Genomic DNA, 16,890 nt, shown 5'->3' on the forward strand with positions numbered 1-16,890 from the left:
ATAGTTTACATATTTTTACATATTTCAGCCACAGTCTGGTATTGTACTTTCAAAAACTACTGGTACAGTGAAGTTTAATGAAGGTCAGACAAGTGTAAGGGTTACCATAGCAATAGAAGGAAGTGGATTTTTGGCTGTTGGAACAACATTTACAGCTACCCTGAAAGCAGTAGATTATCTTGAAGCAGGAGGTATAACAAGACAATAAATATTCTTAAGTTTTCTTTGATTCTTGAGATTTCAAACAGAACAATATTAAGGGGGCTCCTGGGTATAAATCAAATTTTTTTTCTAATATAGGATTTCGCTATATTTTTTTATAAATGAACTTTATCGTATACTTAAAAGAAAAATGAAATAAAAAAATGGGGTCACCGTTCATTTAAGCTAAAAATCTGCCTCTGGAAGAAGCATACATTTTTGTTAATGTCCTTTTTTCTGTTGAACTAATAGGAGAAAAAGAAGAAATAAAAAAATAAAAAAATAACCTAATTACAGAAATTGCTTAAATTTTACAATTATTTAGTTTATGTAAAGCTTATTTGAAAACAATAATAAAAATATAGGTCACCGATGAGTTAAAAAAGATATTTCAAATTTAATGCCAAAAAATGGCACTTTTGCACCAAAGGGAGATAATTTGGATCTTTTTCAATTTTTAAAGTCATCTGGGGCCAAACCAAATCAATTATTTGGGTTGTTTTTTGTACCATATCATAAAGTAACAACTAATAGTGTAATAAATAAAATTTGTAATGAAAAAATAAAGGTTTAATTTTTTTCTGAAATTTTTGTACCCAGGAGCCACCTTAAAACAAACCTATTAAGAATTCTGATGACCTCAGAGAATTTGTCATTTTGTGGTCTAATTTTTTGTTCTGAAAAAAATATTATAATTATTCAATTTCTCTTTTTTTAAAACAAATTATGGGTATAGATGTCTAAAACAATTTTATTACAACAGCAATACATTAACCCATCAAAGGTGTTGTCCAAGAAGATAAAAAAAAAAAAAAATCTTAATATATCTGACTTAAGCTTTAAAGGGAAATTCTGCGATTTTTTACTTATCATCTAGTTATGTTCATCTTAACATAAAAAACACATTTGCAAAGTTTTAAATTTATATTCCTTCTAATAACGGAGAAAACCAAGTATTTGTAACTTTTTTGGTTGAATTCTCGAGTGGGTCGTGACGTTTTAGCCCGATTTGTTGAATTCTGGGAAAAAATAAAATCTGTTTAACTCTTATAGCTTCTATTTACCGTTATTGTTTTGATAATCATTTCAATGCAACTAATGTGTGAGCACAGTGTGTATATTATTTTGTAAAGGTCACTGTATATTTCTCGGCTTGAGGTCAATTCGTTTACCTTGTAGCTATTTAGCCGCAGGTGTGAGTTCAAGCGTACACAGGTATGAATGTTGTTATTTGGAAAGGATAAACAGAAAGGATTAGAAAGAGTTTGCTGTATTTAATACACTAAGATTTAATACATGATGAGAATAAAGATACAATAATTAAATTGTGTAAATTAATTGAAAATAAAATTCAGATTCATAATTCCGAAAGTGTATAAAAATAAAAGGAAACAATTTTGGATTACTTTCTTAGCGGCAATTGGCATAAAGATTCAAATATGAAGTAAAAAATAGTAGTTTTAATCTTTAATAAAAACTAAATGCAATATTTCCCAATTTGATATACCATTGCACATCTGTTTGATATCATTGACTTTACCGGAATTTCTTAACTTGTATTCAAATCTGGCTGTTTAATGCTCATAAAACTATCGCAATTTTAAAGTTTTTAATTGAAAAAAAATACAACATACAACATGCAGGATTTTTTTTTAGTTTCTTTTTAACATTCATTCTTACATAATTAAATTCATTTGACAATCATTTACACGAACTTTTTGTGAAAAGAATACCAATGATCTAAGCTAAGGCATTATTTTTTTTGAGGATTTTTGTACATTTTTTTTTTTAATTCTATGATAATATTTGTGCAATGTTGACTATGATAGCCGTCATTAATCCAAATAAGTAATACAGTAGTAACTAAATTCCTTCATGGTTATATCTTGCCATACGTTTATATTGATTTGTAAGGTGATTACTCTAAATCGTTATTTGAAGATGTAGATTCATTTCAATACAGAAATTTCGTCTATATATTAAGTTTCACAAGTGTATACCACGGAGAAGCTCTGAAGGTACATTACTCCAATTTTGTTTGGGTGTGAACCATCGATGTTTACAGCAATATCAAAGAATAAGATGATGATGGTAGAAAGAACTATGGGCGTCATGTGGCAAATATTACATGCATATCGGACCATGAGTTGTCAATCTGTATGAAAAGATTTCCAATACAACCATATTATTGAGAAGGAATGTTTACATGCTATACTCTCGTACTAGTATTACAGGGTTCTTGTGGCGTCCACCTTAGACACACATCTTTTTAACGATGTTTAAAAAAAAGACAGAGCCAATTTAAGGTCATATTTCCCTTGAATACCAAGAAAGAAAATAAATCCCGAAATTAATTTGAAACTTTGATACTCAATAGTTTCCCAGCAAAAATATTCACAACCCTTGGGGATAATTAGTGTTCGTCCAGTGGCATATATAACAATTGTGATGACGAATTCCTTCCTTTGTTCGAGAACAATCTTATTGAAATATAAATCTGTGATTTTACTATGTCCACAACTTCGATGAACCAAAGCAAATTATACATCGACCTGTATTTAAATCAAATTGGTTCTCTTCTTCTTCTTCTTGTATACAATAGTCTTTCGACATTCGATGATTACATACTGTTGGCATACGTGGACTAGTCTATTTACAAAACTTTTACCCCAATTTATTCAAAATATATGTTTTTTTTTCTTATGTTCAATGTATACATGTATATACTTTAAATTGCGCTATAGTTCCGTAACTTTCTACCCAGTCGTATAAACAAATCGTCGACAAGTGCGTACATTTTTTTAAATCAATATTTCTGGTATGTTCCAATCTGTCCTTCACTATTGACAATGAGTATATATTACATTTTCCCAAATTCACCCTTGGAAAAAATATTTAAATATACAGTATTTTAATTTCATCTAATCTTATTTTTTGGGTATTATTTATATTTTTATGGATAATATTCTTTACACCAGAAATGTTATTTATAAACAAGCCTCGTATGAGTTTAGTACTGACAAGTAAGACGGAGTTGTATATTATACATCTGATAGTTCAAAATGGAAAGTTATAAGTTATCCGCCGTGTACACTGATCAATACCTGCAGAGGTAAAACGATGCATGAACTTGCAAGCCCGACAGGAAATCGCTTGAATACCTGGACGTGTCACCTCACACCCCTCACAATACCTTTGGATGTAATACCTTTAGCCATGCTGGTGATCAGATGAGGGAAGATCAGAATTTATTTGAAAAAAGATTATTACTTTAAAGAATTATGAACAAATTAGATTTTCGAAAAACAATTTTCACGGAACACTTATTTATGATTTCAACTTTGACTTTTTACCTAATTCCAATATCAACAGTTTAAAAACAACAGACCATGGTAATTTAAAAAAATAAGAATATTTTCCATATCAAGTCAGTTAATTAGTCGGATAAAACAACCGTACGATTGACAAGATATCGACACGCAATTACGACTACATCGGTTACTGTAGTTTTGTTCCTTTGTGGTTTATAGACATATCGTTGTTATTGATCGGGAAAGAAGACAAAATGGCCGAACGCAGAGAATTGATACTCTAAATTTAAAATCGATGGTGATCGCTTATCTAGCGGAATAAAACTTTAATAACTATGAATTTGAGCATTTTTATACTGAATGAACATAATATCAATTTTGATTTTTTTGCGAAGTTTCCCTTTAAACCCAGATTGAAGAATCAAGTAAAAAAGAATGATTTTTCTATTAAAAGCAAGAACTGCAGTCATAAATTAAAAAAATACTTACTAATTACAAAAGCAAAAGTTATAAATGACAGGAGATTTAGGGTACATTTCATTGAAACAACACAAATATACTTCATTCTTTGAAATAATTGTATTTTGTGATATTTTGCAAAAAAAATGCAACTAAACTCTATAGTTATTTTGAAGAGAACACATGGTTATTACCTGAATATACTTGACAACTGCATTTATTAGGCTGAAGAATGTTATTTTTATGATTATCCAACTTGTCATTGCCACTTCTAGTGACAGAGCCACCAGCATTAAAGCCACTAGAAACAGAAGCCAAGATAACAGTTCCATCAGAAGCAGCCAATAGTGTGATAGGGTTCAGAGATTTATTGGCTGGTATTAATGAAGGTAGTCAATACTTTACCTTTTTGTCAATGATGATTTTGATATAGCTAAAAGAAGGACATTCAAACTCATAGATTGACAATAAACTGACAACAACATGGCTAAAAAAGTAAAGACAAATGGACAAATAATAGTACACAAGACACAACATAAAAACTGAATACTAAGCAACAAGAACCCCACCAAAAATTGGGGGTGATCTCAGGTGCTCCAGAAGAGTAAGCTGATCCTGTTAGACATGTGGCACCCTTCGTGTTGCTTGTGTTATTACAAATACGGTAAATAGTCTTATTCGACTCGGACTTCTCTTGAACTGAATTTTAATGTGCGTATTGTTATTCTTTTACTTTTCTACATTGGCTAGAGGTATAGGGGGAGGGTTGAGATCTCATAAACATGTTTAACCCCGCCGCAATTTTGCGCCTGTCCCAAGTCAGGAGCCTCTGGCCTTTGTTAGTCTTGTATGATTTTAAATTTTAGTTTCTTGTGTATAATTCGGAGTTTAGTATGACGTCCATTATCACTGTACTATTATGCATATTTTAGGGGCCAGCTGAAGGACACCTACGGGTGCGGGAATTCTCGCTACATTGAAGACCCATTGGTTGCCTTCGGCTGTTGTTTGCTCTATGGTCGGGTGGTTGTCGCTTTGACATATTCACCATTTCCTTTCTCAATTTTATTATTCGGTAGGTCACATTCATGAAAAGGGAACAGATTGTAATTGACTAATTGTTGTTAGGTTAAGCATAATTAGATGCTTTTTCAATGTAATCTTTTTTTTATATTTCTGGTAAAGTGAACTAAATCCTGTGTACACTTGTAAAAAATATCCAAGCTAACATCTTGTTTAAAAACAAAATAATAAATTTACTGCATCAATTTGACCTATGTAAACTGGAAATCTACTTCATTTGAATAAAATCGTCAGTTTGATAGGGATTTAAACATGTTTTGCTGTTATATCAAATTGCTTTTTGCAAAACAGATTTTGGTTTATTATGCTCTCATTATGATAATTCTAAATCACTAATCATTACACTGTCATTTGCACATTTTCTTTTTCAGAGACAAACACGGCCACAATGACCCTTCACAGAACTGGTACCTATGGACCTGTTAGCATTCCTTGGCAGATAGGGTATCGTTCTGGTCAGGATCCAGGGAATGATGTTTTAGGAAGCATAACTCCTCAGACAGGGACTGTCACTATACCTCATGGTGTGGACACTAAAGATTTCAGTGTTACTGTAAGTTAAGCTCTACATTTTCCCCTCTAATCAACATACACCCATTTATTAGCTCACCTGGCCTAAAAGGCCATGTGAGCTTTTCTCATCACTTGGCGTCCGTCGTCGTCGTCGTCGTCGTCTGTCGTCGTTAACAATTTTTCAAACATCTTCTCCTCTGAAACTACTGAATGGATTTGAATGAAACTTAACATGATTGTTCCTTAGTATATCCTGCACAAAATGTGCGCTTCGATTTTTGATCCGTCAAAAAACATGGCCGCCGTTACTTAAAATAGAACATAGGGGTCAAATGCAGTTTTTGGCTTATATCTCAAAAACGAAAGCATTTAGAGCAAATCTGACATGGGGTAAAAATGTTCATTAGGTCAAGATCTATCAGCCCTGAAATTTTCAGATGAATCAAACATCCAATTGTTGGGTTGCTGCCACTTAATTGGTAATTTTAAGGAAATTTTGCAGTTTTTGGTCATTATCTTGAATATTATTATAGATAAAGATAAACTGTAAACAGCAAAAAAGATCAGCAAAGTAAGATCTACAAATAAGTTAATATGACCAAAATTGTCAATTGACCCCTTAAGGGGTTATTGTCCTTTAATGACAATTTTTCACAATTTGTTCATCATATTTGCTAACTTTAAAAAATCTTCTCCTCTGAAACTACTGAATGGATTTGGTTAAAACTTAGCATGGTTGTTCCTTAGATTATCCTGCACAAAGTGTGTGCTTTGATTTTTGATCCGTCAAAAAACATGGCCGCCGTTACTTAAAATAGAACATAGGGGTCAAATGCAGTTTTTGGCTTATATCTCAAAAACGAAAGCATTAAGAGCAAATCTGACATGGAGTAAAAATGTTCATTAGGTCAATATCTATCAGCCCTGAAATTTTCAGATGAATCAAACAAACCATTGTTGGGTTGCTGCCACTTAATTGGTAATTTTAAGGAAATTTTGCAGTTTTTGGTCATTATCTTGAATATTATTATAGATAAAGATAAACTGTAAACAGCAAAAAAGATCAGCAAAGTAAGATCTACAAATAAGTTAATATGACCAAAATTGTCAATTGACCCCTTAAGGGGTTATTGTCCTTTAATGACAATTTTTCACAATTTGTTCATCATATTTGCTAACTTTAAAAAATCTTCTCCTCTGAAACTACTGAATGGATTTGGTTAAAACTTAGCATGGTTGTTCCTTAGATTATCCTGCACAAAGTGTGTGCTTTGATTTTTGATCCGTCAAAAAACATGGCCGCCTTTACTTGAAATAGAACATAGGGGTCAAATGCAGTTTTTGGCTTATATCTCAAAAACGAAAGCATTAAGAGCAAATCTGACATGAGTAAAAATGTTCATTAGGTCAATATCTATCAGCCCTGAAATTTTCAGATGAATCAAACATCCAGTTGTTGAGTTGCTGCCACTTAATTGGTAATTTTAAGGAAATTTTGCAGTTTTTTGGTCATTATCTTGAATATTATTATAGATAAAGATAAACTGTAAACAGCAAAAAAGATCAGCAAAGTAAGATCTACAAATAAGTTAATATGACCAAAATTGTCAATTGACCCCTTAAGGGGTTATTGTCCTTTAATGACAATTTTTCACAATTTGTTCATCATATTTGCTAACTTTAAAAAATCTTCTCCTCTGAAACTACTAAATGGATTTGGTTAAAACTTAGCATGGTTGTTCCTTAGATTATCCTGCACAAAGTGTGAGCTTTGATTTTTGATCCGTCAAAAAACATGGCCGCCGTTACTTAAAATAGAACATAGGGGTCAAATGCAGTTTTTGGCTTATATCTCAAAAACGAAAGCATTAAGAGCACATCTGACATGGAGTAAAAATGTTCATTAGGTCAATATCTATCAGCCCTGAAATTTTCAGATGAATCAAACATCCAATTGTTGGGTTGCTGCCACTTAATTGGTAATTTTAAGGAAATTTTGCAGTTTTTGGTCATTATCTTGAATATTATTATAGATAAAGATAAACTGTAAACAGCAAAAAAGATCAGCAAAGTAAGATCTACAAATAAGTTAATATGACCAAAATTGTCAATTGACCCCTTAAGGGGTTATTGTCCTTTAATGACAATTTTTCACAATTTGTTCATCATATTTGCTAACTTTAAAAAATCTTCTCCTCTGAAACTACTGAATGGATTTGGTTAAAACTTAGCATGGTTGTTCCTTAGATTATCCTGCACAAAGTGTGTGCTTTGATTTTTGATCCGTCAAAAAACATGGCCGCCGTTACTTAAAATAGAACATAGGGGTCAAATGCAGTTTTTGGCTTATATCTCAAAAACGAAAGCATTAAGAGCAAATCTGACATGGAGTAAAAATGTTCATTAGGTCAATATCTATCAGCCCTGAAATTTTCAGATGAATCAAACATCCAATTGTTGGGTTGCTGCCACTTAATTGGTAATTTTAAGGAAATTTTGCAGTTTTTGGTCATTATCTTGAATATTATTATAGATAAAGATAAACTGTAAACAGCAAATATGATCAGCAAAGTAAGATCTACAAATAAGTCAATTTGACCAAAATCGTCAATTGACCTCTTTAGGAGTTATTGCCCTTTAAAGACTTTTTTCACAATTTGTTCATCATGTTGACTTACTTTAAAAAATCTTCTCTTATGAAACTGCTGTATCAATTTCAGCCAAACTTAGGCTAAATGAGTTTCAGAGTTTCAGAGTATCTAGTATAAATTTTATATTTCATTTCCTTGTATGTCAAGAAACATAGCTCCTATGGCTAAAATAGAACATCGGAGAAAATGATTTTTTTTTGCTTTTGAAGAAAATAGGACGATTCAAAGAACATTTAAATAAATTGAAAAGCCAAAATAATCATTGATGAGAGATTAAACCAAAAAAATTCAGGTGAGCGATTCAGGCTCTTGAGAGCCTCTTGTTCCATTTTAACTCCAATTTTATTACTAAAATGATTTTGCAGAATCTTTCTTATTGATGTACTGTTTAGAATAGGCATGACAAATTTTCCACTTTATGTTGACCAATAAGCTATCTATAGAATTTCAAGCTGAAAAAAATATAGACTTTCACTGTGATGGAAATTAAGGAGGAAATGTATTTTGGATTACAAAAAATATATAAGCTTTTCTGTCAAATATTCTGATTCTCTTCCATTAAATGTTTTAAGGTGACAGCTTTACCAGGTCGAGTGGAGTATTTTGTGATACATTTACCTCACATCCCATCTACAACAGTATCAGGAGGAACTAAACTGGACCCTACCAAAACCACTGTAGAGATAGAACCATATGGTGTAGTCAGATTTGCTGATAATTCTACCAATCCTTTAGTTTCTGAACTCACAGAAAAGGTATTTATAAAAGTTTAAGAATGTACTTTGCCAGTGAGAAAAAATACCAATAGTTTTGGATCAAATAATTGTGTTACATTAATTACTGTATAGCAGTAAATTTTATTGATCTTGGCACTTAAAACTTTGTAGATGTATTAAAAAATTATAAATATCAGTGTTTTTATTTAATATTTTGAAGGCATATTTATTGGTACAAAGAGTTTATGGTTCCCAAGGTAAAATTGAGGTAACTTACAGATCTCAAGGTGTTACTGCTGACAAAGGCCTAGATTACATTACAACAGAGACCAATGCTATCATCATGGAACCAGGAGAAATATCAGCTCTCATAATTATACAGGTGGGTATCAGTTTTAAACCCTAGATAATCCAGTTCAGTTGTGTTAGGAATTGCATCACAGTAAAGAATATTTAAAAAATTATGAAATATAACAAATGATATCATTGATAATGATAGACATGAGTTGTCTCCCTTGATAATTTAAGTTCTTTTGTACATCAAACTTGCAACACTGCTAAAGATTACAATCTTTTTTTCATCTTATTACCTTTTTTTTTTTAATCTTAATGAATCTTCCCCTGTAATTAGAGTAATATATTACTGTAAATAGTGAATAACTAAGTATTGTTAAACTTGTAAATGATTTTCACATGAATATGGAATGTTTGTTTATTTAGGTTTTACAAGACAACCATCCAGAGGAGGAAGAAAGTTTCCATATTAACCTGACCTATGTGGAAAAATATCCTACAGAATTAGTTCCAAGTAAATTAGTTTTTAATGTAATATGCTTAACTTGACTTACATATTTCAACAAGTTAAGCAATGAACTAGCATTGAATAAAGAAATATTAAAGATATTTCAGAAACAGATTACTGTTTCCTTGCCAAATTTCAAGAAACAAATGTTTTTTAAATCTTTGATTTGGTCTTAATTACAGAATTGGATAATTCTTTCTTATCATTGGGTTAAATGTCAGAAAAGAATATTTGTTTCAAACTATTATGAGTCATATGTCTTTCTGAACTGATTTACATATGGTGATTTTTTAAATTTGCTTAGTCTTATTGTGGTGTTGAATTGCTGTCTCATACATGTTTCCTCTACATGCCTATTGTCTATAGTATTTAGTTATAATAATGATACATCACCTTTTTTTTAGAAATATCTCCTCGACTGAGCATATTACATGCCACATCACTAGTCAGGATAGAAGAAAGTAATGATCCGTACGGTATACTGAGTATAGAACCACTAACAATTTCTGTAGAGGAGAAGTATACACAGATTCCCCTCACTATTCAGAGGACAGGTATGTCAGATTTTCATAACTTGGTTTTTACTCCGCAAAATAAGAAATAGAATTATCAATTCTGGATAATTATTTAAGTGCTTTTCTTCAAATTTAAAAAAAAAACCTTGAAGATATTGTTGTAGCATTTTGTGCCATGAGTGCAACTGTTTGCTATGAGACACAATTGTTTTAAATTTGGATGAGGAGAAGTGATTGTTTAATAAAAATCTCCTACATATCTTTATGACAAATGATGTTTAATGCAGTCATTCCTTAGATATTATACAATATGTTTTTAACCGGATTTTTGTGACAAAAATGTCGGTTATTAATTTGGGGATGTACGGCGGGCGGGCGGGCAGGCAGGCGGTCGGGCAGTCGGGCGGGCGGGCGGGCGGGCGGGTTTGGGCGGCAATCAAATGTTGTCCGTGCATTAACTCATGAACCGTTCAACCAAAGCTTTTAAAATTTTAATATGTTGTTACTGACAACTAAATGAAGGTCAAGTTCAATAATGGCGATTTTGACTTTTACCGTTCAGGAGTTATGGTTCTTGAAAGATTGAAAAATGAAGTTTCCAGTCGTGTCCGTGCATTTACGCATGAACTGTTCTACCAAAGCTTCCCAAATTTTAATATGTTGTTACTGATGACAAAATGGAGGTCAAGTTTCATAATGACGATTTTGAATTTTACCGTTCAGGAGTTATGGTTCTTGAAAGATTGAAAAATGGAGTTTCCAGTCGTGCCCGTGCATTTACGCATGAACTATTCTACCAAAGCTTCCCAAATTTTAATATGTTGTTACTGATGACAAAATAGAGGTCAAGTTCAATAAAGACGATTTTGACTTTTACTGTTCAGGAGTTATGGTTCTTGAAAGATTGAAAAATGGTGTTTCCAGTCATGCCCGTGCATTTACGCATGAACTGTTCTACCAAAGCTTCCCAAATTTTAATATGTTGTTACTGATGACAAAATGGAGGTCAAGTTTAATAATGACGATTTTGACTTTTACCGTTCAGGCGTTATGGTTCTTGAAAGATTGAAAAATGGTGTTTCCAGTCGTGCCCGTGCATTTACGCATGAACTGTTCTACCAAAGCTTCCCAAATTTTAATATGTTGTTACTGATGACAAAATAGAGGTCAAGTTCAATAAAGACGATTTTGACTTTTACCGTTCAGGAGTTATGGTTCTTGAAAGATTGAAAAATGGAGTTTCCAGTCGTGCCCGTGCATTTACGCATGAACTGTTCTACCAAAGCTTTCCAAATTTTAATATGTTGTTACTGATGACAAAATAGAGGTCAAGTTCAATAAAGACGATTTTGACTTTTACCGTTCAGGAGTTATGGTTCTTGAAAGATTGAAAAATGGTGTTTCCAGTCGTGTCTGTGCATTTTCTCATGAACCATTCAACCAAAGCTTTTGAAATTTTTATATGTTGTTACTGATGGCAAAATAGAGGTCAAGTTCAATAATGACGATTTTGACTTTTACCGTTCAGGAGTTATGGTTCTTGAAAGATTGTAAAATGGCGTTTCCATTCAAGTTGTTGCATTTACTCATGAACCATTCAATCTAAGCTTTTCAAATTTTAATATGTTAATGATACTGATGACAAAATGGAGGTCAAATTTGATATTGACGATTTTCACTTTCACCATTCATCAGTAATGGTTCTTGTGATATTGCCAGGACATAAATAAATATTAATAAATCCGGTTTGCTGTCGTTGTGACAGCCTCTTGTTTATAAATGATGACAACTGTAAAATGGCTTTCAAAAATTTGCTTTGGACATTTAAATGGCTTTTATTCAAAATAATTCTATTAAAGATCATATTTTTAATATTTCAATGATATTTGCCTAGGTGGTGTATTTGGAACAATAAGTGTTGTGGTCAGATCTGTTGGTGGAGGTGAGGCATGGACTTCACAGATAGTGGCTCAATCATCTGACATAAACGATACCATAACACAAGCCCTTGGCAACAGGAACATTAACAACATAGCAACAGGGGGTCAGGATTATGAAGTCCTTGATACCAAGGTCACCTTCCAGCAGGGAGAAGTCAGTAAATCTGTGTCAGTGACAATACTAGCAGACAACACTGCAGAGCCTGATGAAACCATGATTATCTACCTTACACAGCCAACAGGGGGTGCTAGAATAGCCTTAGGATCACCTGATGGTGGCAAGAAGGTAATATCACAGGTTTGTGTGGAGGATTAGACATGATCAGATGCTTCTAATTAACATTATGCAGTTATAAAACAAAAGCATTGTTAATTATGCGTTACAAGGGATGTGTTTTATAAATATTTTATATCAATTACTTTACAAATGTTAATGAGATTGCATACTGACAAAGTAAAATATCTGAAGATATCTTTAGGTCAACATACATTCTTCAACAATAGACAAGTCAAGTATTAAGCTCAAAATTGCCGTGTGCATGAATATCAACACCAAAGACCATTTTTCATTATTATGTTGGAGTTTGATTTTTACTTTAAAAGAGTAATGTCCCTTTCTTTTCTCAAAAATTGTAATTGCATGATATCTGGAAGAACCCCTGACCTGTTAAAAAAATCAATCTTGTTTAATTTTGTTATTGATTTTAAATTTCAGGGTTTTGCCATAATAACTATTCTTCAGAATGACTTGTCCAATGGAATCATTGGATTTTCTGAAAGTTCTAAATCTGTAACAGTGAATGAGGATACATCACCAACATTTAGTCTCCAACTATCTCGAATAAATGCCTACTTTGGAGAAGTTGAGGTAAGATATCACAATATTTAACCAAAAGATTTGAAGGAATATTTATTTCTATCCATATTTAACTGTAGTAAAATGTAGTCTATTTTTAGTTTAAACAATATTTATTCAGATAAATCAACAATATAATACAATATATATAAAGGATTCAGAAACAGAATAATTTGCTCCTTTTACACAAATAATACACTATTTTGGTTTGGAAGTTCTTGGTATCAAAAGTCACTCTCAATGGAAACTATGATTATCCTTTGGAAATTAAAAAACTATTTATTCTACACAAAGTATCACAATATGAGAAGCTTATGATATCAAGTTAATTCTCCTGATCAGAATTTCAAATCTCCGTTTACAGTTCTATTTGTTTCTCACATTTATGGTATATCTGTAATATTAATTCTAAATAAAAAGCATCAATCCCATAAATAGAACAGAAGGAATGGCCCTTTAAATCATAAAAAAATATTAAAAAAAAGAATATTATTTCTACAAAATGTACTGTAAATCTTAGACAAATTATCACATTGATTGTGTAATTTACCAGGTATCATGGAAAGCCAAGGCATCTCTTACCAGTACAGAGACTGACGATGCCGTGTTAGGGAACCAGTTGATGCAGACAGCAGGGACTGCTGTATGTCCAGCACAGGAATCATCCTGTACATTTGAAGTATCATTGAAGGATGACCAGGTAAGGCCACATTAAGTTATAAAACTCATCAGTATACCAGGCTATATAATCAGGGGCGGAACCAGTTGATGCAGACAGCAGGGACAGCTGTATGTCCAGCACAGGAATCATCATGTACATTTGAAGTATCATTGAAGGATGACCAGGTAAGGCCACATTAAGTTATAAAACTCATCAGTATACCAGGCTATAATCAGGGGCGGAACCAGTTGATGCAGACAGCAGGGACAGCTGTATGTCCAGCACAGGAATCATCATGTACATTTGAAGTATCATTGAAGGATGACCAGGTAAGGCCACATTAAGTTATAAAACTCATCAGTATACCAGGCTATATAATCAGGGGCGGAACCAGTTGATGCAGACAGCAGGGACAGCTGTATGTCCAGCACAGGAATCATCATGTACATTTGAAGTATCATTGAAGGATGACCAGGTAAGGCCACATTAAGTTATAAAACTCATCAGTATACCAGGCTATAATCAGGGGCAGAACCAGGAATTAAGGTTGGGTGGTGGTGCAAACTGAAATTTTGGCACAGCGTAGGGAGGCAAAATTATTGAAATATTCTTTATTAAGCTGAGGACAACCCATGCTTTGCAAATATAGGGGTGTATGCCCGCAACACCCCTGCCTGAATCAGCCCTTATAAATATGTATGCAAGATACATGTTTCATCTTCCAAAGACAAGTCAGTGACACTCAAATCATAAATGTTAAAAGGCCAAACCAAGTTCAAAGTTAAATAGCATTGGCAACCCAAAATTCCTAAAATTGTTTTGTTCCATGATTACAATTATTACCATAATGATTTAAATGTGATCTGTCACCGGGCATAACAGATCTAGAGTTGACATACAAGGATCATTGTCTGTTAAATTAGTTGGTCTTGTCATACTTAAGCTGAATTATAGTTCTGTAATATTAACTGTCTTTTTAGAACCATTTAAGTTTGATCTCAAATGACAGACAGTATTGTGGATTTTTATATGAGTTATAAATAATTTGTGTTTGTTACAGGAACCAGAAGAGGAATTGAAGTTTATCATACAACTTACCAGTGCTGGAAAGGATGCTGAACTGGATTATAAAAGTATTACAGCTAACATAACAGTCCTAAGTAGTGACTATGTTCGAGGTTTACTACAGTTTACTGAGGACTCTAGGTAAGTCCTATAGAAACATAAGGTTCTAGTGCTGGGCAATACAAGTATAACTGCTGATAAAAACAGACCTTAGTCCCAATGGCATTCAATGCCTTCTGCTAAAAGCTATAAATGGAAACAAGCTATATTCCCAGACAAAATGATGAAAGTTTACATGATAAATTTGTAAACCTTTTTTGATTGTAATGAAACTTGCACAGAAGTTGGCCCTCATATTAAAGGTTTATATGTAACTAAAAATTCTGTAAATTTAAGTGATGAATGGAGTTACTTTTTACAATCAATATTACCATTTTACAAAGACAGAGGCAATTATAGATGGTGGACAGACTTCTATTGAACCCTTTGCATTTTTATGCCCCGCCTAGAGGCATTTCATTTTTATGTTCATTGGTTAGTCTGTCCATCCATCCATCCGTCTGTTCCTCAGTCTCTCCTGTTTCACATTCAATTTTGGTCAATGAAGTTTTTGATGAAGTTGATGTCCAATCAACTCAAAACTATGTACACATTTTCCCTATGATAAGATTTTTCTAATTTAAATGCCAAATTGTAGTTTTGACCTCAATTTCACTATCCACTGAACATAGAAAATGATAGTGTGAGTGGGGCATCCATGTACTATGGACACATTCTTGTTATTTTATATTTTGATCTTTAAATCACAAAGTCATAAGATGATACTTTTTTTCAGATTTAAAGTAATACATAAAAATGAAGCAACAGTGACATTAAATGTTGAAAGGGTTAAAGGTCGTAACTATGACGTAGATGTCAGTTTTCAAACAGAACAAGTAACCAGTCAGATAACAATACAAGAGATAGACGTATACCCAGCATTGGAGAATTATGCCTTCAACTTAAAGACTGGAGTCTTAACATTTCTGAAAAACACACAGGTAATGCTTGAATCAAAATGAATGCATATTGATAAAAATTAGGGATGCAATTGCTTTTTTTAAGCCATTTAATAAGTTAAAATTACAAACTGTTTTATCCTCTAATTTTTTGAATTATTAGGTAAAATGATAAATTATGAACTTTTGCCGATGTTTTTTTTCTATTATGCTAAGACAATCATTCATTTCTTAAAGACACATCATGTAATTTACTGTGTATTTCAAAACAATGTTTTATGAAATTTTGTTTTTATTTATTCACAGGAAATCAAACATTTAGATGTGATATTAACGCCACAGAAAGCCAGTGAGGGTAATCCATATCCTAAACTCTTCAAAGTTTTATTGAAAAATCCAAACAATGGTGCGAGGTAAGGACATGTTAACTATGAAGATATAATAAGAATATGTTATATGACTGCCAATGAGACAACTATCCACCAGAAACCATAGGACAATTGTAAACAACTACTACTGGTATTAGACACGTTACAGCATTCAAAAATTGGAAAATCTATAACAAATAAGTCAAAGGTGTAAAGGGCACTTGCACAAAAAAATGAGAAAAAATTCAAAACAATAGAACCTAGCTGGTATTATCATCCTCATGGTATTAAGGGGAGACAATGCAATATCATGGGAGATGACTGTTAACATAAAGTTAAACATGCAATTAGGGTTAATGGAAGTAACAAATAGTAATTTGGACAGGTGTTATTAAATAAAGCATGAACATTTTAATCATAAAGACTTTTATATTATAATTCTCAAGGTATTAAGCAGAGTTTCAGGGAAGAATAACATTAACTTTTAACATGAAAATAAATGTTCATGTACCATTTTTCCTAGTCTTGTTTGTCATTAATTAGTTTGATTTAATTTACTTAAAGTTTTGATTTTAGAAATTTATTTTACATTACTAGTGTTCATCCAGATACATCATTCTCTAAAGCTAGCATTCTAATTGTTGAGGAATCTAATATAGAGATCTGGAAATCTGTGATCAACCAAGGATCAATAAAGAATAATACTGATATACTCAGGTAGGTATTACTTTGTCAATGTTTGCATAAATGA

General features: G+C 32.4%; 1 protein-coding gene across 1 annotated transcript in view; it reads left to right on the forward strand.

The window, feature by feature from the left end:
• LOC139518834 (adhesion G-protein coupled receptor V1-like) overlaps positions 1 to 16,890 on the forward strand; it is a 110,079-nt gene that overhangs the window by 81,155 nt on the left and 12,034 nt on the right. The window contains exons 77-90 of the mRNA XM_071310451.1: positions 29 to 191; positions 4,247 to 4,360; positions 5,426 to 5,607; positions 8,791 to 8,973; positions 9,155 to 9,316; positions 9,655 to 9,742; positions 10,141 to 10,290; positions 12,146 to 12,477; positions 12,907 to 13,059; positions 13,601 to 13,747; positions 14,769 to 14,914; positions 15,609 to 15,813; positions 16,078 to 16,184; positions 16,737 to 16,856. Coding sequence (XP_071166552.1) covers positions 29 to 191; positions 4,247 to 4,360; positions 5,426 to 5,607; positions 8,791 to 8,973; positions 9,155 to 9,316; positions 9,655 to 9,742; positions 10,141 to 10,290; positions 12,146 to 12,477; positions 12,907 to 13,059; positions 13,601 to 13,747; positions 14,769 to 14,914; positions 15,609 to 15,813; positions 16,078 to 16,184; positions 16,737 to 16,856 — 2,252 coding nt within the window. The remainder of the gene's footprint in view (positions 1 to 28; positions 192 to 4,246; positions 4,361 to 5,425; positions 5,608 to 8,790; positions 8,974 to 9,154; positions 9,317 to 9,654; positions 9,743 to 10,140; positions 10,291 to 12,145; positions 12,478 to 12,906; positions 13,060 to 13,600; positions 13,748 to 14,768; positions 14,915 to 15,608; positions 15,814 to 16,077; positions 16,185 to 16,736; positions 16,857 to 16,890) is intronic.

Source organism: Mytilus edulis, chromosome 4, assembly GCF_963676685.1.
Source record: "Mytilus edulis chromosome 4, xbMytEdul2.2, whole genome shotgun sequence".
NCBI lineage: Eukaryota > Metazoa > Mollusca > Bivalvia > Mytilida > Mytilidae > Mytilus > Mytilus edulis.